The sequence below is a fragment of the Microtus ochrogaster genome, linkage group LG2, assembly GCF_000317375.1.
Source record: "Microtus ochrogaster isolate Prairie Vole_2 linkage group LG2, MicOch1.0, whole genome shotgun sequence".
Lineage (NCBI taxonomy): Eukaryota > Metazoa > Chordata > Mammalia > Rodentia > Cricetidae > Microtus > Microtus ochrogaster.
The window spans coordinates 31,997,524-32,021,249 of record NC_022028.1 but is presented as its reverse complement, the minus strand read 5'-3'; the positions used below and the strand labels follow the sequence as shown (position 1 = coordinate 32,021,249).

The window sequence follows — 23,726 nt, the reverse complement described above, 5'->3', positions numbered from 1 at the left end:
ACCTGCTTTATTAGAGAATTCTAGTGACGAATCATAGCAAGACAAAAAGCCATATGCTTAAAAAAAGGGTTCAGTTTTTCAGGTGTCTGAAGCCATTAATTAGGAGCCTATGAAGTTCAAATCAGAAAAGAAGATGCAAAGAAAATAGAATACTGTTTCATAAACCATAAATAAACAGACACTCTCCAGTAAGACAAAGGAATGTCAGCGCAGATCCTATACATCTCTTCTTGTAGAAATCAGGAAGTATTTGCTTGCATATAAATTGGAGGAAGAATGCCCTCTTGTGGTAGTCTTAAGTAATGTTTGGCATTTGTTTTAAAAGCACATTCATTATCATTTTAAGTGAAGTCGTCTATGAATCTTTAAAAACAGCACAGGCGACAGCACATGGCATGCATGTTCCCACTTCATCTGGGGTGAAGACCTGTGACACTTTATTGTTATAGTGACAGAAATTGCCCATGATGAGCTCCAGTGACAGCTATTTTAAAAAGTCCACATCAATTTGTCTTCAAAGACTTTAAGGTACAAGCTAGCCATATGTAACTTAATCACTAATCACCCAGTTTTTAAATTCTTGAAAGGCTGGACTTTACAGGACTAAAAATAACACCCAGGCCATCATTTTTATTCCATCAGATCCCAGTGGGTTTTAGCCTTCATAAATCTGTCTGGTTTGAAGCCAGGGAAAAAGAAGATCTTATTATCTGCAGATAACTAAGTGAGAAATTCCTTCTAATTCATTCTCTTTGAAGAGACAGGAGCATGTCTTTTCCTGACCCTGTGGAATAGGTGTGGGCTCAGAATACCAGATGAGCTCAGCGAGAAGAACCTACATGATCTGTTTCTTCTGATTGCAGAGTTTGTCTACAAAGAAATAGATTTTGAAGTTTGTAAAACTGCCGAGTCCAACAAGAGATAACATTATTTAAAAAACAAAACAAAAAAACCCAAAAACTTGTTTTTGAGGGATGGGGGAGATGGCTCCGTGGTTATGCATTTGGCAGCATGTGTAAAGACTGGGATTTCAATCCTTCGAACCCAGGACTTGGGACTGCCTTCCTAGAATTCTAACCCCAGAAGATGGAGGCGGAGAGGCCTCCAAGTAAGCTGATTAAGGAAACTAGCCACGTCAGTGGTCTCTGGGGTTGACTGGGAGACTCTGCCCCGTTGGATGAAGTGGAGGAGTGATCACACATGAGTCTCTCTCCAGTCTCTACATGCATGAGTACTCTGTGCACATAGACCCCCAACACATGTGCAAACATGCAGACATACACTTCACCATACATATGCATGGCACACACATACAAATGGAAGGAAGGAAAAATTATTTTTGACTAAAATGTTCGTTACTTGAGAAAGATTATGGACAAATGTCCTAATGCAGCCTATTTTTTTTATGGATGGTGAGAGGTGATCTAAAACGATTAAGCTCACAACTGTCTGGTGTTGAACACTTGCACAGCCCTTGTTCTCAACAGCTCATTATGTATCATAGAGGGCTATGGGCTTGCAGAAGCCAATGCCCAGGATCCACGTCCAAGCTTTCTTCCTGTCAAGCAGACACTGCCTAACCTCTTGTCCATCTTCCTAATTTCAGCACATGAAGCAATGCATGTCCAGCTTCTGACACATTGTCTGGCCTTTAGGAAGGGGGTCACTGTATCTGCCCAATGAATAAATAGATGAATAAAATTGTTTTTGGAAGATGTGTGTCTCACAAAGGTATAAATATATTTGGCAAATGTCCCCTGGCTCTTTATGAAAAAGCTAAGCTTGAATAATCCTTTTGATAAATGTGCAAATGCAAGTAGCTGATTTTTAATACTTTTGCCCCTGCCCCGACCCTGAACTTCTAGAAGGGGGGGGGGGCTATGATGTGGAGAGCACAGAAAGCCGGAAAGCTGTTCCCAGACACTCCCTTAGACTCCACAGGGGTGAGAGAGGTCTGATTCTCTTCCTATTGGACGCCTGCCTGCTTTGCTTCTTCCACTGCTGACTGAGGGCTTTTTGCCTGACTCAAGGTCAGGAGTCAGTACTGAAAACTGACAGTCTGAGACATCAGAGGAGTAAAACCTGGGAAGCCAAATACCAGAATTCCCGAAGGGCCTCAGCCAAAGCAACAATTACAACTTCAACTGCAACAGGGGAAAAATGCCTTCCAGTTTCATGAAAAAACTCCAGCCCACCCTTCCCTCCCCTACCCTCTGTAACATAGGAACTAGTGTGATGAGATACCCTCACTGTGGATTTCCCTCCTGATAAATTCTGAATCCGGGGTCAGCAGGGAGTGGACAGAAGCAGACCTTTGTTGTGGCCATTGTGACTTTGCGACCTTGGTGGTAACCTGTGATTTTCTTTCGTGCCTACTTCTTGGTCTGTAGGATGGCAAGCACACATTTGGCCATGTATTAGGATTCCCCAGGTTCAGGGTCTGACCCACAAAGGACGTTCCGTAAATATGAGTTACGACAATGACGATGGCAACCAAGGAAGACTTCATGGCCATGGGACAGCTTGAGTTCTGACTTTATGCAAGGCTTGCAGCAGTCCATTGCTTAAGCAAACAATCCCCAGTATCTCTTGCATCAGAGCTGTAAATTTTCCTTATCACAGCATGTCTACTGATGGTCCTTGCCACATTTGGGCCATTGATTTGGTAGGAAACAAATAATCCTTAGACCTTTTCTTCCTCCTGAAGATTACTTTCTGTGTTTGCTGCTTTATGTGTGATGAGTGATGATCATGCGTGTACCATCTTGCTAATCCCAGACGCCCACCCCTCGTGTGTGTGTGCATGTGGTGTGATGTGGTGTACCACTCCCAATAGTTCTGAGACAGCTGTAAGAAGTAGGTTGTAGCAGAATTCATGTGCTGTTTGTCAGGGCTTAAGAAAGGCACCTTTTCAGCCAGACCAATGGCAGCTGTGGAAACGTTTGGAATGGATGCTTACCTTCTGACAAGGGAACCACTGAAGAGGGCAGAGGCCACTGAGCTGCAAAGCATGATCTGAGGGAAAGCTTCGCCCTCAGACATGCCCACCAAGTCAGCCATTTAGGAGTGGGGTGTGTGTGTGCGTGATGTAAACCAAGCGGCAGCTCCCCACTTTGCTTTAGGGTCCAGGTTGTGGACTGGCTGCATTTCCAGGAAGTGGGACATGGAGCCTGCACATGGCTACAGCTGGTTTGATTTTTTTTCCCACCAAAGTTATTCCATAATGTAGTATATGCCTTAATGTGCTGTCATTCTGAAGAAGCACATTCTACTTAAGTAAGTAATTCGGGTTAGTGGAGTTAACACACGTAGACTGTGAAACCTCAAGGCAATAAATACGGCTAAAAACCCACTTCAATAAACTAACAAATAAAATTATTGATTCTTTTCTAGATTTTTTTATAAAGTTCTTCAGATTATTGAAGTGCCCTTAGATGAGAACCGGGATGTCAAATATGAGTCCTTGTTTTGATGTTAGAAAGGTCCAACATTCACAAGTCAAACAATTCAGACAAAGAAGATTTGGTTAGCAGCAGGCTAAATGCTTTCAGAAGAGAAGACAAAAGAATGTAGGAAAATTGTTCCTGGTAAGCAGGAGTGCATAAATTATGTTTAGATAGATAGCTAGATAGATAGATAGATAGAAAGAAAGAAAGATAGATAGATAGATAGATAGATAGATAGATAGATAGATAGATAGAGCCAAGATCAGTTACTTTCACATAGACAGGAGCTGGAAGAGAGTCTATTGCATCTCAAAATGGAGATGTTACTTTGTTTTCAAACTACACATGTATGTTCCCCATGCCCTCCAAGCTCTTTTCCATCCAGATTCTGAAATACATCTACTCCAAAGGATGCATGATCCACTAATACTCTGAGTAACGTCCCCCACCCCAAGATTTCCAGCTAATTAATTCCAGGGCTATCTGATATTTGAAGGTATGCAAGGAACATTTGCTGGCCTGTTTTCTTACTAAAGGCTAGGGCCGAAGGGTTTCATTGATTACAGGCAGTGTTTGATTGCTACTGCTGTTTCCTTACTCTGGCAACAAATCCTTGAGGGAAGTCGGAAAGCTGCTTTTTGCCGGCTGTTATATCCATAGCCAAGGCTGCCAGCTGCTGTGTGAGAAACTCCATGCTATGCACGACTCATATTTTTAAAAAAGTCCCTGCTGTGAAGAAAGGGTTTTCAACTTGCTTGTTAATGTCTGCCTCATTGCAGACTTGGCTAATATTAAACAGCCCAGTCAACACAATAAGATGGGAACACTAGTCCACACAGTGTACTCAGAGGACTTTGTAGAGGCAAAGAGCCTATTTTCTGTAACAGTCACAGTCTCTTGAGCACGATTGCAAGATGCATCTGTGTGTATGCTAAAAGGTGTGTTTTAGAGGAATATAAAGTGACATCTTGAATAAGAAGTTGCTTTTTTTGAGTACAGGGATTATGTTAATCACTGAAGAGTTCGTCTCTGAGTTCTGGAAACTTCATTCTGCACAGATTCAGGAGAATGTGCAATCCTGCTTTGGTTTACTTATCAAGGCGAAGGGATGGGAGCTGTCTGCTCCTGCTGAATACCACAGTTCACAACTGCCATTTGGTGCCCTGACGTGTGCATTTGAATATCATTTGCATAATGATCATTAGAGCTCTGATTTGTTACTCGTCAGGGTGAACTAACTCCACAGGTGCTCTTTGTCCAAACCCTTAGGGAGGATCATGCTTAGGTAAGTTTATCAGGTCTGCACATAAAAAGATATTTTTACTTCTAAGCTCTGAGTGGATTTATTTTTCTTAACCAACGGCAAATGATAGTCCTTCCCCATAACAAAAAAGTAGCTACACCATCAGCATGTTTTAAGAAATCTGAAAAAAGAACAAATTAGGTCACTTGAAAGCAACATCCCCGAATGGCCCCCTCAGTCCATTTAGTATATTGTTCTTAAGGATTCTTCTAGTAGGTGAGTTAAGGACTCATGAATTCAAGTTTATAGATGAAAGTGTAAGATACCCACATGACATGGAGGTGGGAAGGAACCTAAAGAATTACAGAAAAGTCCGCATTGTTCATGTGAGAAGAGCTGAATGGTGACAGAACATGGAAAGACCTTTTTCTCTTCCTTAATGGATAATAATTATATTAAGCCACATAAAGATGTCAATTTAGTAGATAAAAACAATGGCTAAAGATAGGCAATTTCAAAGACAACACTTTTACTGAGAGTTCTTGATACTGGTAGATAATTTCTGGTCTGACTATATTCACAGTCTTTCTATCCCTCTTTCTGAATCTCTAAAAATGTTGCATGATGGGTGAAGGCTTGTTCTCTTTAATTCTTTGTGTTTAGAATCACCTCTAAAGGACCAGTGTCTGCTAATACAGAACCTGATTTTTCAAAGGATTCCTTGCAAAAGACTCTGAGAAGAACTCTCGTCCTGAAAACAGTCACTATTCCAACTTCTTACCACCTTCAGCTCCATAATGACTCTCAACCTGTGGGTTGTGACCCATTTGGGGTTGCACATCAGATGCCCTGCATATCAGATATTTACATTACAATTCATAACAGTAGCAAATTTACAGCTAGGAAGTAGCAATGGAAACAATTTTATGGTTGAAGGGGTCACAACCATGAGGAACTTTATTAAAGGGTTGCAACACTGGGAAGGTTGAGAACCACTGCCAAACATTTGATTCATGATAGCAAGTGATCTCCAGTATTAAATATATTCTGAATCTATTTAAAACATATGCTATCCATATCTACCTTGTGCACGTGTGTGTGTGTGTGTGTGTGTGTGTGTGTGTGCATGTGAAGCTTCTAGATTACACCCTCTACTTTTGTGGAGAAAGACAATGTGTGCAAAAAAAAGATACTTTTTTTTTTTTTGTAATTCAGGCAACTGGAATAAACAGAATTTAGTGCAAGAAATGCAAGATGGCTCCAAAAAGAATCAAAACAGCCATCCCACTCTTTGTACCAAATGCTGATCTGTACAAGAATGTTAAGGTTCAGTAGAATTGTAAGGAGGGAGGTGTGAGGATTATTAGAGCATGCAAAGGGACACAGAGAGGAATGAACTTACCACAGCCTGCAACAACCAAGACCAAAGGAAGAAAAGAGCAAACATTTACATTAAAAACTAGTTGGGAAGCAGCAAGATCTGTCCCACCTTTTCACCAGCTCGTGTCTCACACACGGGTTTGCATGGGCAGGGCATTAATTGGAACCTTATTACTTTTTTGCTGGCAAGTCATCAAAGATTTGGATTATATCCTGGTTAGCAAAACACCCCTTACATGGATGGCATTGTTCTGCTGCTCAGTTAGCCTGTATGTTTCCTCCAGTCATCCAACCCCCGTATCCCCTTCTTGGTGGGATTTTCTGTTATTTTTTTCACTAATGCTCTGCCAATGCCATACAGTGTATATTTCTTCCAACATAATATTGCCTCTCATCTGAAAGTCCTGCACACGCCTCTCCCCCTCAGCAGATACACACACTCAAGCTATTTCAGATTCTTTTTTAATCCCCCCTCCACATGACTATAATTAGCATTTCTCTATAGACTGCTCTCATAACACTATGTCTCTCTGTCTCTACAGTGATGTTGTTGGGAACTAAGAAGAATCCACGTGGGATGGGGGTGGACTACAGAGGTAACTCCTCATGGGTCCTTTTCAGAGAGACAGAATCAGAAGTGAGCTTTAAAGGTACCTTTAGTGATCAGAGGAATCTCTGTTTTTCTAAAGACTTCAGTGGGTAAATTATCTATATGAGCAACACTGGACCAGACACTATTTGCAGCCTTAACAGTCTCTTAAAGGAGAACGAGAGGCTGTGTGTAGTTGTGCCTCATGAAAGGGAGAGGAAAGAGGGTTCTGCGAGCTGCTGTGAACATAAACTAGGCTGGCGCACTTGTCTCCGAGAGTCAGAAAGACTTTTGCTGAGCTAGAAGGATGGCACAGCCTTTCTGAACAGGAACCATGACATTCCTGGGTTTATACCATTTAAAGCATCATTACAAGGAGATATTCAGAATTAGTGTGAAACACTTCCCTTCAGACCACTGCTATGGCTAGCTAATATCTCCAGCCTTGCTCATTGCTAATGCAGGACCTTGAGAAAGATAACTTTACAACCACATTGGCCTGTGACAGAGGAAACAACAAGGCCCGGGATGCTCTGCTTTGAAACAGTGGTGATTTGAAAACAAGAGAGACAACTTACAGGATCATAAAGCCAGTGGTTGGGAATGGTGGGCAATTTAGGGTGTTATTTCTTAAAACATGCCTGATTCGATTTTACTTTAATCAATCACACAGCCCTGTTAGATACATCAGGGTAAAATGCAAAGAAGAGAACGGTGAAAAAGAAGCCTCCTCTACTTCCAAAGGCTAGGAATGACTTTTTTTTTTAATGTAACTTTTATAAGTTTCATTGATTTTTCTACATGTTTGTGCTTAATACATTCCTATGGGCAAACTGATTGTCACAGTCATAGAAACACTCATGGAAGTACAAACATACCCCTCCCCTGGTCCACTGATATATGTAGTCAGATGTCTTATAAAGAACAGAAGACGGCAACCTGAGCAGAATGGTACTTCTAGAGGACTTACCTGCCCATAGAATGCCACTCTGTAGTAGCGACCAAACAGGCGCTTCTCGGAATTCACCACCTCTGCCACTTTCAGATATGACCGGTGAATGTCATAATAGAGGTCTGATAATTTCTGAAACCAGAAACCAGAGGGTTTTGTGAGGACAATGCTGACATAAAAAGAGAACGTTGCAGGCCAATGGATAGAGGTAGAAAACATCATATTGAGTGAGGTGACCCAGACCCAGAAAGACAATTATCATACTTACCCACTCAGAAGTGGTTTTTAGATATAAAGCAAAGAAAAACAGCCTACAAATCACAATCCCAGAGAATCTAGACAATGAGGACCCTAAGAGAGACTTACCTGGATCTGATCTACATGGGAAGCAGAAAAAGACAAGATCTCCTGAGTAAACTGGGAGCTTGGGGATCATGGGAGAGGAAGGGGGGGAGCAGAAAAGATGTATAGCTCAATAAAATAAAAAAAAGAAACCAAAGAGAGAGTTGGCGAGAGAGAATGTTGCTATGTTTGCATGCCAACTCAAATTAAAAAAAAAAATCCCATGGCTTTCTCTGGGTACAGAGCACATACTTTGAAGTCTCGTTGCTTCTCAAAGACGGCGATGATGGGCTTGTTGACATCAGCGATAAGCTCATAGCGTTCGGACTTCCAGAGAAACTCCACAGACATGTAGAGCTGCTCCACCAGGATATTCTGCAATTTCCCCAGAGAAAAGGAGCTTTTTAGGTGATTGAAGATGCAGCTCATTCCTGAAACTTGGTTTTGAAACTATTTTGGTCTTACGTGGTTTCTGGATTCCTGATCTTCATGACTGAAATTACAGCCCACCGTGGGATTGCTGTACCACCTTGGCTTGCCCCTCTCTCCTCCTCATCACTTAACTATGCAATGGCTATGCCGAGTTCAGACCTTTTTGGTTCTTTCCATTGCTATTGTCACTGCTTAGCTCCCATCCCTGCCACTTCACTCCCAGACATGGGGCCCTCGACATGCAGCAGTTTTCTGCAAACAGGTGTCTCTCTCCAATGGCTGCTTGTCAGTGATATTTCCTTCTAAAACGTAAGTCTGCTCACAAGGACTCCACCCCCATAAACATTTGTGGAAATCCAGTTTATACCAACACCATCTGATTTCTCCAGATTGAATGAAATTCAAGATGGTCTGCCATCCCGTTTCTAACATTCTGCCTTGGTTTTCCACTCTGGCTCCAACTTTCTACCTCATTCCGTCCTGAGAATGCTTCTGTCCTCTACCGACTGCCCATGCTGCCGATGCCCCTATAGGAACACTCCTTTCCTACGTGTGCCTTGATGTCCTGTCTAACAGTAGCACTCGTTATACAAATGTACAGAGCTTTTACTGATGCCTCTTCACCTTCATTACAGCTGCTTCCATGTAAGAAACAGTCATCTTTCAATTAAAAAAATAGAATGCCGCAATTCTTAGTTATTGGACATCTGTTTTAAACTGACTGCTTTTCACCTTGAAGATTCACCTTCTAAGATTCTCAAGTTTTCAAAAGCAGGGATTATGCCTGATTTATCTTTGTTTTTCTGCCCTTAATACAGTGTCTTTCAGAGTGGTGGTATATCAGTTAATACATTAACTATGTGAAATTATCAATTATTAATCTCTAAAGCAGGTATATAATATTTGAATATTTCTAACAGCATCTTTTAATAAAAGGCTCTGAGATATACCATTTGCAATCATTTCTATAAAGGTCAATTGTATTTGCTATAGTCACATGCAGTATCACCAAACTAATATGGAATTGTTTGCAAAAGTGCATAAAAATACAACTCTCAGATAGGCGGTGGTGGCGCATGTCTTTAATCCCAGCACTTGGGAGGCAGAGGCAGGCAGATCTCTGGGAGTTCAAGGCCAGCCTGGTCTACAGAGCAAGTTCCAGGACAGGATGCAAAGCTACTGAGAAACCCTGTCTCAAAAAAAGTACAACTCCCAAATTTGTTTATTTTTTCCACATCTATATTAATTCAAAGACTTTATAAAATTAGCTAATGGATTTTTATTTCTTTGTGAAGGAACCTCTGCTTAATTCACCAGAATTGTTGCTACGTGATTTCTTCTAGAAACTGCTTTGTTATGAGAACCAACCAGCTAACATCACAAGGCTTTCCCACAGAAATTGTGAACCCTTTTGCTGAGCCAAATTTGTAAATAAATAAACTTGTGTAAAAAACAACTGCGATGAGCTCATAAAAATAGAGCATCCCAGCCAGGCAGTGGTGGCACACGCCTTTGATCCCAGCACTTGGGAGGCAGAGGCAGGAGAATCTCTGTGAGTTCGAGGCCAGCCTGGTCTACAGAGTGAGAGCCAGGGCAGGCTTCAAAGCTACACTGAAAAACACTGTCTCGAACCCCTCTAGAAAAAAAAATTAGCATCTCTTATTACATTTTCCCAGAGAGTAGAGTTTGTGCGTCTTACAGAAGAGCTGACTATATAGCTCTGAAGTAAGAGCAGTAAATCAGGCTCAGCTGATTATGTTTTATCAATAGAATTGATGTTATTTGTGGCTATTGTGAAGGATGATGTTTCTCTGATTTCTTTCTCAGTTACTTTATCATTTGTATAAAGGAGGGCTACATTTTTTTGGAGTTGATCTTATATCCTGCCACATTATTGAAGGTATTTATCAGCTGTAGGAGCTCCCTAGTAGAGTTTATGGGGTCATTTGTGTATACTATCATAACATCTACAAATAGCAAAAGTTTGACTTCTTTTTTTTTTTTCAATTTGAATCCCCTTGATCTCCTTTTGCTGTCTTATTGCTCTAGGCAGAACTTCAAGAACTATGTTGAGTAGATACGGAGAGAGTGGACAGCCTTGTCTTGTTCCTGATTTTAGTGGAATCAATTTGAGTTTCTCTCCATTTAATTTGATGTTGGCTCTTGGCCTGTTGTATATTTATTTATATATTTATTATAGTTAGGGAGGGCATTGAACCTTCCCCAAAGCAAAGTGCCTTACCCTTTCTGAAGAGTGGATGGTGGTGGAATGGGGGGGTAGGTGGAGGAAACAGGAGGAAGGGGAGGGAGAAGGAACTGGTATTGGTATGTAAAATGAAAAAGATATTTTTTTCTTTTTTAAAAAGAAAACTAAAATAAATTAAATAAAAAAGAAAATAATATACTATATTTATATATATGTGAAAAATAGAATTGATATCTGTTAAGCTTGGTCTTACTTGAGCCTCAGTTTCACTTTGTTTAACAACATCATAACGCGGAGCAACTTCATCTGACTTTTCAATGCACACAAATATCACAGTTCAATGCATTTTTAAACTTAATTGATGTTATATCAATTGAGTCTAACCTCATTGTATGGTGTATCTTGCATTCCAGAATCCTCTTTCATTGCTCCTTCTTCTTTAATGTTTGGGGTGATGCTCAGGAAAGCTGGCCATCCCATAGAGAACATGCCTTGGGGAAATGAAGCACAATGAAATATCACTTGAGGCAATTTTGGCATTAGAGCATGGCTTGCTTCGTGAAGTTAGTATTGGCAGTATCATAACACACGCAATGCACAGGACGGTTAGCTAAAGCATGGTTTCTGGAGTTGCCTGTGTTCATTGATATCAGATGTACATTGCAAGAAAGGCATCATTTACTTCTCCAACTCTGAAACCTCATAACATAAATCCTCTTAGATATTTCAGATATATCAGTGGGATTCAGTAGATTGATATACTTACTGATAGATATCAATACATGCTAATGAAGCATGTATTACCATTTTGGAGTTCACACCTAAGTATCTCCCCTATTCAATAGATATAGCATAGTATAGCCACTATTACCGTCAATATCACAGGGGGTGGTTAAAATGCTTTAATGTTGAAGAGCCACAGAACTAACTGGAGCAAACGCTGACACTTGAGTTTCATCAGTTTTCTTCCATTTGGTTGCAGATACAAGGTGAAAGTCTACGCTGCTCTACAGTTCTACAGGATCTAAAGATGATAAATAGCCAAGTAGGAGGGGCATGCTAAATAAAGTGATGTCTGCTGACTGGCATATAAAAATTAGTGTGTGTGGCAGACAACAGTAAGAAGGGATATAAGGTGAACTTGCTCCTGTGGTGTAGACCTGATCTCATCTCCTAGGTCCCCAAGCAAGAAACTTCACTATCTTAAGGTTCATCTAAGTGATTTGGAAATTGCATTATTTGGAAATTTTACTGTAATTTCTTTAGAAAATATACACAGGTTTAAATGAACATGAACTGAATTATGCTTTTAAAAATACTGCAAATAAAAGTCCATTATCATTTTGTTTGGGTAGTTTGATTCTAATTCTATACTGAGCTTTCAACAGCAATTTGCAAGTTAAAATAATGTTATCAAGAATATTGTAGTCCAGAGGCTGTACTTGAATGAACTTTTAAAGAGATTGTAGATAAAAATGTATTAATGATACAGTCACATTTTTACACAGAGAAACTATAGTTGTCACAAAACGTTTTTTATTAAACTTTGAAGGTGGAATGTTTTCAGTGAAAGTAAATAAATATCATCAATCATATGTTATAAATTGTCAGAGTAAATTATTATTATTATTTATTGATTTTGCAATTCCAGAAGTCAAACACCAAGTATTACACTTGCTAAGTAAATACTCTATCACTGAGACACACAGTCTTTAAGAAGTGAAATAGAACATACCTATCATAAAGGAATATACATTTATATGAATATATATCTACATTCTTACTTTGAATAAACTACTGTACCCACGAACTATTCTCTCCTTACATTTATATAATTTATCAATTTCAAACTAAAATTCCAGTGATGGGCCAGCATGTATAAAGGTATGACAATAATTAATAATCCTGAAGACTGGATAATATTTAATTTTCTGATAACTGAGAAGCAAGCTAAAATTTTTAAGTTTGGAAAGGGATTTCTGAGTGGTTATTGCTTGAGGCTTTATTTCTATTGACCTGAAATGGCTTTTGTTTCTAGGAACACATTCACAGAGGTTTGACTGAACCAAACTTTAAGCTGGAAAGTTGATTTCCTTAGCGGCCAAGGCAAATGAGCACAGTTAGGTCAACTCACTTCCTCCACCTGGAGTTGTTAGTAATGGGATGCTATCACAGGGATGGGTGTCTTCTGGAAGCAGGGGTGGTGTGCAAATCTTTTCCATTTTCCAGTAACCTATGGTAGTGCAAGATGAGGTTAGAGCATAGCTCACGTTGCGATTAATCCAAGCTTATGGAACCATAAACTATTATTTAATGAGACATTGTCATTACTTTGACACAAGAAGTTGCCCATCACCATCCACGACATGAGTGTGCCAGTGAAATCATAGAATTAAAAATATTAAAGTCTAGGATAATGAGGAATATCTACAAAATTAAAAGTTATTCAATAAAGCATACATTTGATGCATGTATGTGTTAGGTCTCAGGATGCTGATTCCCAGGTTTTTAACCCCTTTACACGGCCCTCTTACCCTTGCGTTTGAGGTACTCTGCGATGAGTGCAGCTATATGGATGTAACACATAGCAGCCTATAACAAAACATAAAACAGAGATTCCAAAGATGTATTTCACTCTTCACGAAACTAGTGGTTGCCGAAGGGGAGTCAGTGTGCCCTCTCAGGATATGCCATGCAGACTAACCCTTAGTTATGAAAGAAGTGAAAATATCAACCAAGTGGACTTTTTTAAAGTTGCATCTCAAATAATTGATGTTGCCACCTCTATGTTTATACACAATCCGATGCCTTCTAGTTAGAATCAGGTATCATTGAGCCCTACATGAAAGTTACTGCATTGAATATATAGATGCATATTATATACATTGGTGGAAAATATGGCACTTTTTATACTTCACGCTGTGTATAAAAAGTTAATTATTCGGATAAGGAGTACAATGTTAATGAAGAATGAATGAGCCTTGCTCTTCACCTCAGACAGGTCTCCATTTCTTGCATGAATCTTGGCCATGCTTTCCAGCCAGGTCCTCCGTAGCTCAGGGGTACTGGCATAGGAGTTTGCTAGGCTGTACTGGAGGTCCACCAGCATCTCGGGGTCCTTCTCATGCTCCTTCATCTGGGCTGTGGCCATCAGCACGGTCCTTATACGTTTGGTCAGATCTTTCACCTCTGCTGGGAAATTGCTGTTCTTTGGAAAAGAGAGGGCCTGAGTCATTATCTGTTTAGCGTTCAATTATTAATTTCAATCTATGCTCAAATTTTAAACAATATTTTATTGTTTTATGTGTGTGGGTGCTTTGATTGCGTGTATGTTTGTGCATCAGTTGTTCACCTGGTGCCCTCAGAGGCCAGAAGAAGATATTGGATCCCTTGGATTCGGAGTTATGGACAGTCTTTAGTTGTTTATGACTTGTAGGTTCTGCGAATTGAACTCAGGTATTCTGGAAGAGCAGCCAATACTCTTAACCACTGAGCTATCTCTCCAGCCCTTCAACCTATACTCTTAATTATGGCTTGGCACCACAAGTTCTTATATTTTATGTATTGTTCATAAGTTGCATTCTATATATTGCAATTGTGGTTATATTCAAACATTTGGTGATAAGAATTATGGTGATTTAATCCCAGAGAACTTAGACAACAATGAGGACCTTAAGAGAGACATACATGGCTCTAATCTACATGGGAAGTAGCAAAAGACAAGATCTCCTGAGTAAATTGGGAGCATGGGGACCATGGAAGAGGGTTGAAGGGGAGGGGAGGGAAGGAAGCAGAGAAAAATATATAGCTCAATAAAATCAATAAAAAAGAATTACAGTGATTACAGTGAACTGTACTGCCCGATAGCCCATCTTTCTAGCATTAGCTTCCTGATTGCCCTTGAGATTCTGTCCTCTCTGACTTCATGCCACTTGAACAAGTTTTGACTTCATTCCTATTGATGGCATGTGGCACCGGATGGGCCAACCATATTCTTTTCATATATAGATCAAGGATGGTCCTTTTCTTGACTCAGATTGGTAGTGTTTGGAGAAGTGCTTTTCCATCCCTGACACAAGTGTCCTCACACTTTTTGAGGTAAATCCACAGAGACTGCCATAAATTGGGCAAATGAAGAAAAGCTGATGCAATACATAGACAAAACAATAAACAGAGGGAGGGGCTCTCAAATCACTCTCTCGATCTCTAGATCAAGCCGGGCTTGAAGCTTTTTCTACCTCTGGCCTTCTGAAAGTGTGAAAAGAATCGGGAGGAAAAGATGAATTTGCTTATGATGGTTTTGAGTAAATAATGATGCTCTTGGCACACTTTGTTCTATAAAAATCAAGCCCAGATCTTAAAAATTCCACTGAAAAACATCACAGAGTGAGAACTAATGATTAGAAATTTAAGTAAGCAAATGGTACCAGTGATCAAAGTCTTGATCAGATAAGCACAGAATTCTTAAACATCCTGTGATTTTGATGTTAAAGAAAAACCCCACCTCCATTTATTTCTGATTCTTTAGAGAATCAGCCCAGGAAGCATCTCTTACTTTCATCTGTTTATCTCCATTGGCAAAGTTATTGGTGATCGCAAGCGAGTGTTGGAACCGAGATCCTCCAATCCCCGAATCTGCTATTAGCTGGCTCACTGCTTTGATGAGCTGGAAGAGAAAAGAAAAAAGGATCACTCTAATGCAGGGGTTCTCCACCTTCTTAACGCTGAGATCCTTTAATACAGTTCCTCAGGTTGTGGTGAGCCCAACTATAAAATTATTGTCATTGAAATTTCGTGAATGCAATTTTGCTACTGTTATGAATCATAATGTAAATATCTGATATGGAGGCTATCTGATATGCAACCTTTGTGAAACAGGTTGTTTGACCCCCAAAGAGGCTGCAACCCACTGGTTGGGAAACACTGTCCTAAAGCAGAATGGGAATTTACATTTTGTGTTTTATGGATGATGTGGGATGATGAGGGTGTGCTTGCGTGGGTGCGCATGTACGTGCGGAGGTCAGAGGTTATCTTTAAACGCCGATCCTCAGGTGTCATTCGTTCTGTTGTTTGAGGCAGGAGCTCGCATGGGTGTGGAACTCACTAAGAAGGCTAGTGTAGCTGATGACTGGGTCTCCCTGTCTCTGCCGCCCCAGTGGGGAGATTACAAACATGCGCCATTGCACCTGGCTTCTCAGTGCAGATTTTAGGGATTAAACTCATGTCCCCAAGCTTTCTAGGCACACACTGCACAGACAGAGCCATCTCCCCAGCCTGGAAACAACATTTTTAAGGGAGTTGACTGAATTAGATAAATATGCTATTAATTTCTCCTAGAAGGTTCAATGAATGACATTCTTAAGTATACATCCTTCAGAAGACCACATGATCTAGAGGCCTCATTATCATTGTAAATGCCCAAGGAGAGATTCAAGAATCTTGTAATCCTGGGATGCCTTGGAGAAAGGCATGGTTGTCTTTGGAACTCAGTGAGATTTGGTCTCCCAGATTAACCATGACTGTCAAAGTTGTTCCTCCCTGCCCCCCCCCCCCCAGGAGATTCTAGTGCATAGGCAGAAGAAACATAACTACAAGTGGAGATGTAAACTGAAATCTGTTCATTTCTCTCCAGCCCTGGTCTCATAGAAACCAGGATCAAGGGGATTGAGAACCTTTAAGGCGGAGTCTGGACACTCAAACAGTTGATTGGCAGCCTGGGAACAGGATGCTTCATTCACCACTGAAAAGCAGCAGAGTTATTTTAGCAGCAGAGTTAAGGAAAACGGGCAGGACATACTTGTAAGTGAGAGCGGACAATCGACTTCTGCTTGTTGAATTCAAAGTTCTTCCTCATGAAAAAGTACAGAAGTGCTGAGGCCTCCATCTGCGTGGAGCGCGACCTGTGGTTACAGCATTTCAAAACTTCGTAGCAGAAAGATCCACAGAGGTCAGCGGGCCCTTGAAAAAATGCTGAAGGAAACTAGAGAGATGGAAGAAGGAGGGAGTGAGCCATGGTCTTTCATGTTTCAAACTCGGAGACTAAAGTACTATTTAAAAAGGAGCTTTCTCCATTCGCGGGAGAGGAAAAGGAATGTATGCTTGTATTATTGAAGTCTGAGTTCAGTAAGCTCGTCTCATGTATTAATTAGTCTCTTGCATTAATGCTCCATGTGTAATAACTGACAACAATCCAAACTACATGAGATCTTTGAAATGTTCCATTATTCACTTGACAGTGTTATTTCAGATGCTGTTTTTGGTCATCTTCAAAGATGGCTGCTGTAGCTACCTAGGCATGGAAACTTGAACGTGATGATCTTTTTAAAAATCAAACTGTTAAAAACTCTAAGTAACCACAAAACTGGTAAGCAGGTAGCACAAACACCTTTTTGTATCCTTCTTACTGGAGACAACGGATGACTAGCATCTAGTGAAACTGGAATAGCACAAAACAAACCTTTGGCCTTGCACACCGAGAGATGCAAACTTTATTAAGTGCTTGTTGTCATCCTTAGCTGGGATTTAATGGGACCCGGAACATCCTTACCTTACACACAAACAGTCTCAAAGAAGCAAACACGTGTTTCAGGGCTGTTGCTGACTGGTTGACTTGAAAGAACAGCATGTAAGTATCAAAGACCCTTTTCATGAGTGAGTTTTGACAGTCAGATTGTTGGAGCTGTCTCTGAAATCCAGAAGAGATGTTATTTAGGATAAGTGGATAAATGATTTCTTTCCTTCAGAAACATCTCTTATGAACCTGCCATGTGCTAGAAGAAACTCCTGAGTAAGAAGACATGGTTCACGTATCATCTCAGGGAAGTTTACACAGCATTGTCAAAGCCAAACCCAACCCATTCCATATAAGACAATAACTAGAGAAAGAAGATGTGACAGGAAGAGGTTAGGGGTGGATTACTTTGCTTAAGAGGTCAACGAAGTTCCCTTAGATTGATGAACAGAGCTGAAGGAATGTGCCACAGAGAGACCTGGCAGGATTTTCATGGGGTAAGAGTCTGGGGATGGAGCGAAGCTTGGGAATTCAGACTGAGAAAGAAGAATGGAGTGGCTGGTGTGTGGCTAGGGGGTCGGGCCATGGGGGAGAGGATGAGGTGGAAGGTAGGCATTGAGAAAGCCTTTTAGCTGTGTGATATTCAATGTATATGTCTATTGAGGTATAAAGAGTTAAAACGGGGTTGTGTTTTTCTCCCTCCATAATGGCACTTTACATAAAAACAATGTTTTCTTGGTGCAGTGCTGCTAGAGAGGGTTTTTTTTTTTTTTGATCCAGTCTTTCCTGGTGCAGTCCTTAAAGAAGGTTCATTTGGCTGAACTGTAAATGTTTTTAATCACATTATTAAGATACAATTGGGGTGAGAAACTCTGCATCCAGAAAGTACAATTGCATAATGAAATCATCACCACAGCCAAGAAACAAAATATCACTTCCTAAGGTTTTAATACATGTTTTGGAATCCTGTATTCCTTTCTCAACTCCACATCTCCAGTCCATCATTGAGGTGTTCTTTCTATTTGATGACGCCAACAACACTGCAGTCTTCTCTGATTTGGCTTCTGAAACTTCATGTGTGCTGTAGCCTTTTAGGTGCTTCTTACTGTTGAGTAATATTCTATTGTGTTGCTAAAACGTCTACATGTCTGGTTGCATCTGTTTGTTTTTGTTATTTAAAATAAAGATGTGGCATATATTTGTGTGCAAAGCTTTATATGGATAGGTGCTACTATTCAAATGCTTGGTTACAGGATAGATAAATGATTAACATTGAAAAATAATTTTGTTTTTATTTATGTATATGTGTGTGCATGAGTACGTGTGTGGATGTGTGCATGACTTTGTGCAAGTATGTGTTTGTGTGTGGGGGGGCCATATGTCTGAAAGTATGTATTAGGATAGAAGATGGCGTGAGAGTCCCTGGAACTCATATTACAGGGAGTTGTGAGTTCCAATATGGGTGCTGGGAACTGAACTTGATTCTCAACAACTAAGCTATCTCTCTAGCTCCATAATTAGCTTTTAAAAAGAAGCCATCATAATGTTTTCCAAATTATCTTTTCCCCACTTGAACTCCTACTATCAGTGAATGAGAATTATTGTTTCTCTAAGCATTTGTCAAAACGTGGTATAGCTAGTCTTATTAGCACTAGAAATTTTATCAAGTACATCATGGCAACACCTCAACAAAGTTTTATATATAAAAATAAGAAAAGATGCTTGGCATTAACAATTTCTTCTTTCAAATATCTAGTCATCAAGCCAGGCGGTGGTGGCGCACGCCTTTAATCCCAGCACTCAGGAGGCAGAGGCAGGCGGATCTCTGTGAGTTCGAGGCCAGCCTGGTCTACAAGAGCTAGTGCCAGAACAGGCTCCAAAGCTACAGAGAAACCCTGTCTCGAAAACCTAAAAAAAAATCTAGTCATCAGTTAATACACAGCACTGTTGGTCTTTTGGTTTTCCGTTAGAAAATGTGGCGTCTCATTATCACTCTGTGCAGCATCCTTGACAGCACAGCAAGAAAACTTGGGAAGAAAGATATTATTGTAGTAGTAAAACACAAACACAAAGTGTGGGGATTAAGCAAGCATTAGTCAACTTGTGACAAAAATCTGAGAATCTCATTTTTAACATGCTTCCCATTAATGTGTAAGCTGATTTATGTGAGGTCAAATGATTTCATAAATCATCTTAAAAATATTCCTGACTTCTCATGGTTTTTCCTACTTCCAAAGTCATCATTTTGCAAAAAATGTTCTGACCATACTTACCTGGTGGACTTGAGTGAAGAGAGACAGCAGGTCCAGGATAGTCAGGCAAACTTCTGTGGCTATATTGGCCTCAGTGTCTACATGGTGGACAATGTCTATTTCATTGGAGTTGCCTACAAAATGCAAAATAAAACAGTGCGTCAACATATAAGCCAATTCTCTGTGCTCAGTAGAATATTTCCTTCTATTGCAGTATTTACTGGTATTTTGATGAATAATTCATAAAATCAAAGTGTCTTTTTCACCTTCATTTATTTCAATTAAAAGCAAAACAAAACAAAACACTAGATAGAGTCTTAGATCTGAGTGTTCTTTGTATACATCAGGTGCAGGTTTTCCATTATTTTAAAAATTATTTTTCTTCAATTCAGGCATCAGTACAATCATATTTCTTCTGGAATCAGCCTGTTTAAAGTTCTTGCTTTTGGGCTAACAGACTAACATGTGTGATCTCAGCGGACAGTTTACACAAATAGCCTCCTCAGAAAGGTACATTTATTTATAAAGTGTACTTAGAGAGTAAGGCAATATAGATTTGAAACAAGTAATCAGGGGCCACACACTCATAATTCCCATGTTTCACTACACCAGGGTCTATTTTTATCTTATTGCCAAGCTAGACGGTGTGCTTCTTTGGAGTCATGATGTCATTGTCACTGCTTTTGGGACATGGACATTTTTGTCCTCTTCCCTTAGGGTCAGCAATAATTACCTGACTGAGAGAGAGCCCTAACCTCACAACACCAAAAGTACCCAGACAAGCCACCCGCAGCCCATTACACTGAGCTTCAAGTGAAATTCTCCTTTCTTCTCAGTGAGGGCGCTGTTTTTTATTTGTTGGCTTGTTTATTTATTTATCAAGCTACCCCTGTGATTCTTTGAAAACGTATTTCCAGGCCCATGGCAGACATCAGAAGAGTGACTTCAGTGGTGTGATATTTCTCCCATCTCACACACAATACATTTCCTGTCCTGCACACAGGCTGACAGAACCCATTGCCCCTGGCTTACTTACTGTTCATGGTGTTGTCCAACATCTGTAAAAGTTTGGGGTTGGAAAGTGCATTTTTGCCTCGAATTATAGGTAAGGTTTGAGATCTGTGCTGTTTGTGTCCTTCGTGACCAGAAGTGGTATGCATCCTGGAACAGAGATGGGAAATGTGGCTGACGCTCCCCAACAAAGTGGTAATCAATATTCATTCAAATAGTGTGCACTGAGACAAACACAGACACCAGACACATCTGTGAAGAGGCTTTCTACTGGCAATATTGACTGCAAGCAAGACAACTAAGGGACCTTTAAATACATGAGAAGAAAGCACTAATAATATTAAGAAAGATATATAATGTGATAATGCCACCGTGGATATCCTTTCTAGCATATTTTGATTTTCTTCTTTTTTATTACCAAGAATGTTGTTATATAGACTCAGTCGAAAACTCTTGTCTGACCTTGTTGTCACTAACTTCATTGTATGCTCAGACAATCATAAGTGTACACAAGTTTTAGGTAGATAGTACCCCAAACTGGCCTCATCTATTTGCTTTTAAGCAAATAAGGTCATGTCTATTTTGTAAGAAAAGAGGTAGCTACAGATGTGTTAACCTCACCAAAGCAAGCTCACAGAACAAAACAAAACCTAAAAGACACTCAAAATGTTTGTAACTCATTATTATTTCATGGATTTATAAGAATTTAAGAATGCTGAGTTAACTACTACCTAGGCAGGAAGGCAATTAAAAATACACGCTAACATGTCTCCTTGGGTCTTTTTTTTTTTTTTTTTTTTTTTTAGAAGCAAAGATAAAATCTGGATTGAAATAACTGAAGTAATCCTTAACTCTCTCGTCTGGTTTTGCATGTGGGAATTCTTACGCAGTATGATTTATTTGGGTCATGCCTCTTGCGGTGGTGATGTAGGTGGTGTGTAGGAAAATCACATTTGAGGTTCTAGGTCTAGCTCATCTGAGATGGCAATGACAACAGGCCTTCAGTGTGCATCTTTCAGTGCTCTGCAGCATGCCCACCTGCAGAAACTAGCCAGTGCATTTGTGCAGTTAGGAATGCTTCCTGCTTGCCACATTTGTCCAAGGAGTAGCCAGGTGGTGGGAAATTTGCTGCCGTGTAAATTACCCATAAACAACACCTTTGTGAATGAAGAAGGCAGCCAATGAGAGAAGCCTTTAAGAATCACACCTCAGAAGGAACTCTGGCTTTTGTCCTTGTCACGGTATTCAAGGCTGTTGGAAAGTGGCTGAGCCAAAGGGTCATCCTGGGTTGAAACCTAGGAGAGCTGACTTTGGCTTGCTGGAACTTAGGACATCTGAATCTTACCTGCCTCTACAGGGAGTAATGAGTTTTGGGACATATGGCTGGGACACGGGGAGACTGATCTTTTTCTCCCATGGGGTGGGGAGGGGGGTATAGGGATGGAGTAGGGTTTGTGTGTGTGGGGAAATCCCTGGTTTCTAGGGGATGAGGCCAGCAGGGGCAGAGCCTGTCCAGGCTACAGGAAGAGCCTTAAGACTTGTCCACAATACATGATTGACCGTGGGGGCCCTTAGGTGACTGCAATTGCCATGAAACAACCTCAGGCCAGATGGCCACCAGCCAAGCTGGAATTGAACTCGGGACCTTTGGATTTCAGGACAATCGGGCAATGAGCTCTTAACCGCTGAGCCATCTCTCTGGCTGGTTGCGAAGCTTTTCTTTATTGTCTTCTCTTCCATTGCAGTTTGCAAGGCAGACTCATGATTGCATCTTTTAAATTTACTTTCTCACTGGAGGCCAATTTCTACAGGTCTCCATGGACGGGAGCAAAATTTATTTTGCTATTTATTGACTACATCCATTTTCCTATTTCTTCCTAAAGCTCTTTTCTAAGATATCCACATCACACAGTCTTATGATACACCTGGGAAAAATAAGTTAAACTCAGGAAAGTTTGGGAAAACAATTTTTATTTGTTAGGCCCACAGGATCTTGGAGGTGGGATTTCAGGGCAGGAGATTCTGATTGGCAGGTTAATGAGGGTGCCATGGGCTCTGCATGTAGGAACTAGGAAAGCTAAGGAGATTTGTGAGCTCACCCATGTTTACTCGTGGCCTCCGACCCTTTAAAAAACAAAGTGCGCTTCAAGAACACTAAGGGAATCTTATAATTACTCAACAGAATTGGGAGTCACGATCCCGGACTTTATTTTTCCTACACTGCTAAGAACTAAGAGAGCATTTTATTGGAGTCATGATTTTCGCTGAATTGAAATGTCTGTTACTGCTTTTCCAATCAGGGCGTGCTTCAACTGAGCATGAGGCCTAGTCCTCTGTTTTTGTTTTAAGCCAGTGATGCAGCTGGAGAAGTATCTAAGAAGTTCCCTCGAAACTGCATTTGTTTTGCTATATGTGCACATATTAGTCTATTTACCCTGGTGCATGCATGTTCACAAATAAACAACACATACATGACTTTAAATACTAAGCAAAGGTGATATTACCACTGTGACAAGAGACCGGACGTCTGGCAGGAAGGGTTGGACCCTTTCAGAGTTCCATTGTTCTGTGCAGACTGCACAAACTTAAATGCCGCAGCGATTTTTCTGCAAGGGACACACATTTCAATCACAGCTCAGCATTTATAATTTATATATAAAAACAGAGTGACAAATGACTAGCAGTTATTTAATAATAAGGTATTTCATATTCTGTGTATTAATGAAAAACCACGGGGCTGAGAGATGGCTCAATTTGGCAAAGTGCTTGCTTGCTATGAAAGAAAGCATGGGGATCTACTTTCTGAACCTCAGCACTTACGTAAATGCCCAAGAGGCATGGAAGGCCATCTGCAATCACAGTTTCAGGATGGAAAGACTGGAGATCCACAGGCAAGATGGCTAGCTAGCTATAACAATCATAGGGTGAACTCTGGTTTCAGTGAGGGGACCTTGACTCAGTACTTCTGGTGGACAGATATTGAGGAGGACATCTGATGTCAGCTTCTGATTGGATCCAAACACACAGCCCGACACCACATGCATAAGCAAGTTCTGGGACTAGGAAATCAGAGGGCTTTGAGTGTTCCTTGTGACAAATGATGTCAGTATGAAGTAATTCTAGACAAACTTTTGTTTTTAGCTTACTGGAGGCATGTTCTTAAATAGGTGTGTTTCACCCATATAAACTTATTTGTCTGTCTATATATCTATTATCTATCTATCTATCTATCTATCTATCTATCTATCTATCTATCTATCTATCTATTGATCTGTCTATCTATCATCTATCTATCTATATCATCTATCATCTATCTATCTATCTATCTATCTATCTATCTATCTATCTATCTATCTATCATC

General features: G+C 40.3%; 1 protein-coding gene across 13 annotated transcripts in view; it reads right to left on the bottom strand.

Annotated features, from left to right (window-relative positions):
• Positions 1-23,726, bottom strand: part of Dock10 (dedicator of cytokinesis 10) — a 250,045-nt gene that overhangs the window by 13,062 nt on the left and 213,257 nt on the right. For 7 of the 13 annotated variants that reach the window (XM_026785421.1, XM_026785422.1, XM_026785418.1 and 4 more), the window contains exons 39-51: positions 22,869-22,970; positions 20,390-20,514; positions 19,375-19,487; positions 17,138-17,275; positions 16,388-16,570; positions 15,146-15,256; positions 13,583-13,798; positions 13,125-13,182; positions 12,725-12,823; positions 10,975-11,081; positions 8,205-8,327; positions 7,629-7,742; positions 6,092-6,097 (exon numbers count right to left, since the gene is read on the bottom strand). In XM_026785421.1, coding sequence (XP_026641222.1) covers positions 6,092-6,097; positions 7,629-7,742; positions 8,205-8,327; positions 10,975-11,081; positions 12,725-12,823; positions 13,125-13,182; positions 13,583-13,798; positions 15,146-15,256; positions 16,388-16,570; positions 17,138-17,275; positions 19,375-19,487; positions 20,390-20,514; positions 22,869-22,970 — 1,495 coding nt within the window. The remainder of the gene's footprint in view (positions 1-6,091; positions 6,098-7,628; positions 7,743-8,204; positions 8,328-10,974; positions 11,082-12,724; positions 12,824-13,124; positions 13,183-13,582; positions 13,799-15,145; positions 15,257-16,387; positions 16,571-17,137; positions 17,276-19,374; positions 19,488-20,389; positions 20,515-22,868; positions 22,971-23,726) is intronic. The other 6 variants (XM_026785423.1, XM_026785417.1, XM_026785420.1 and 3 more) reach the window with 3 other exon arrangements.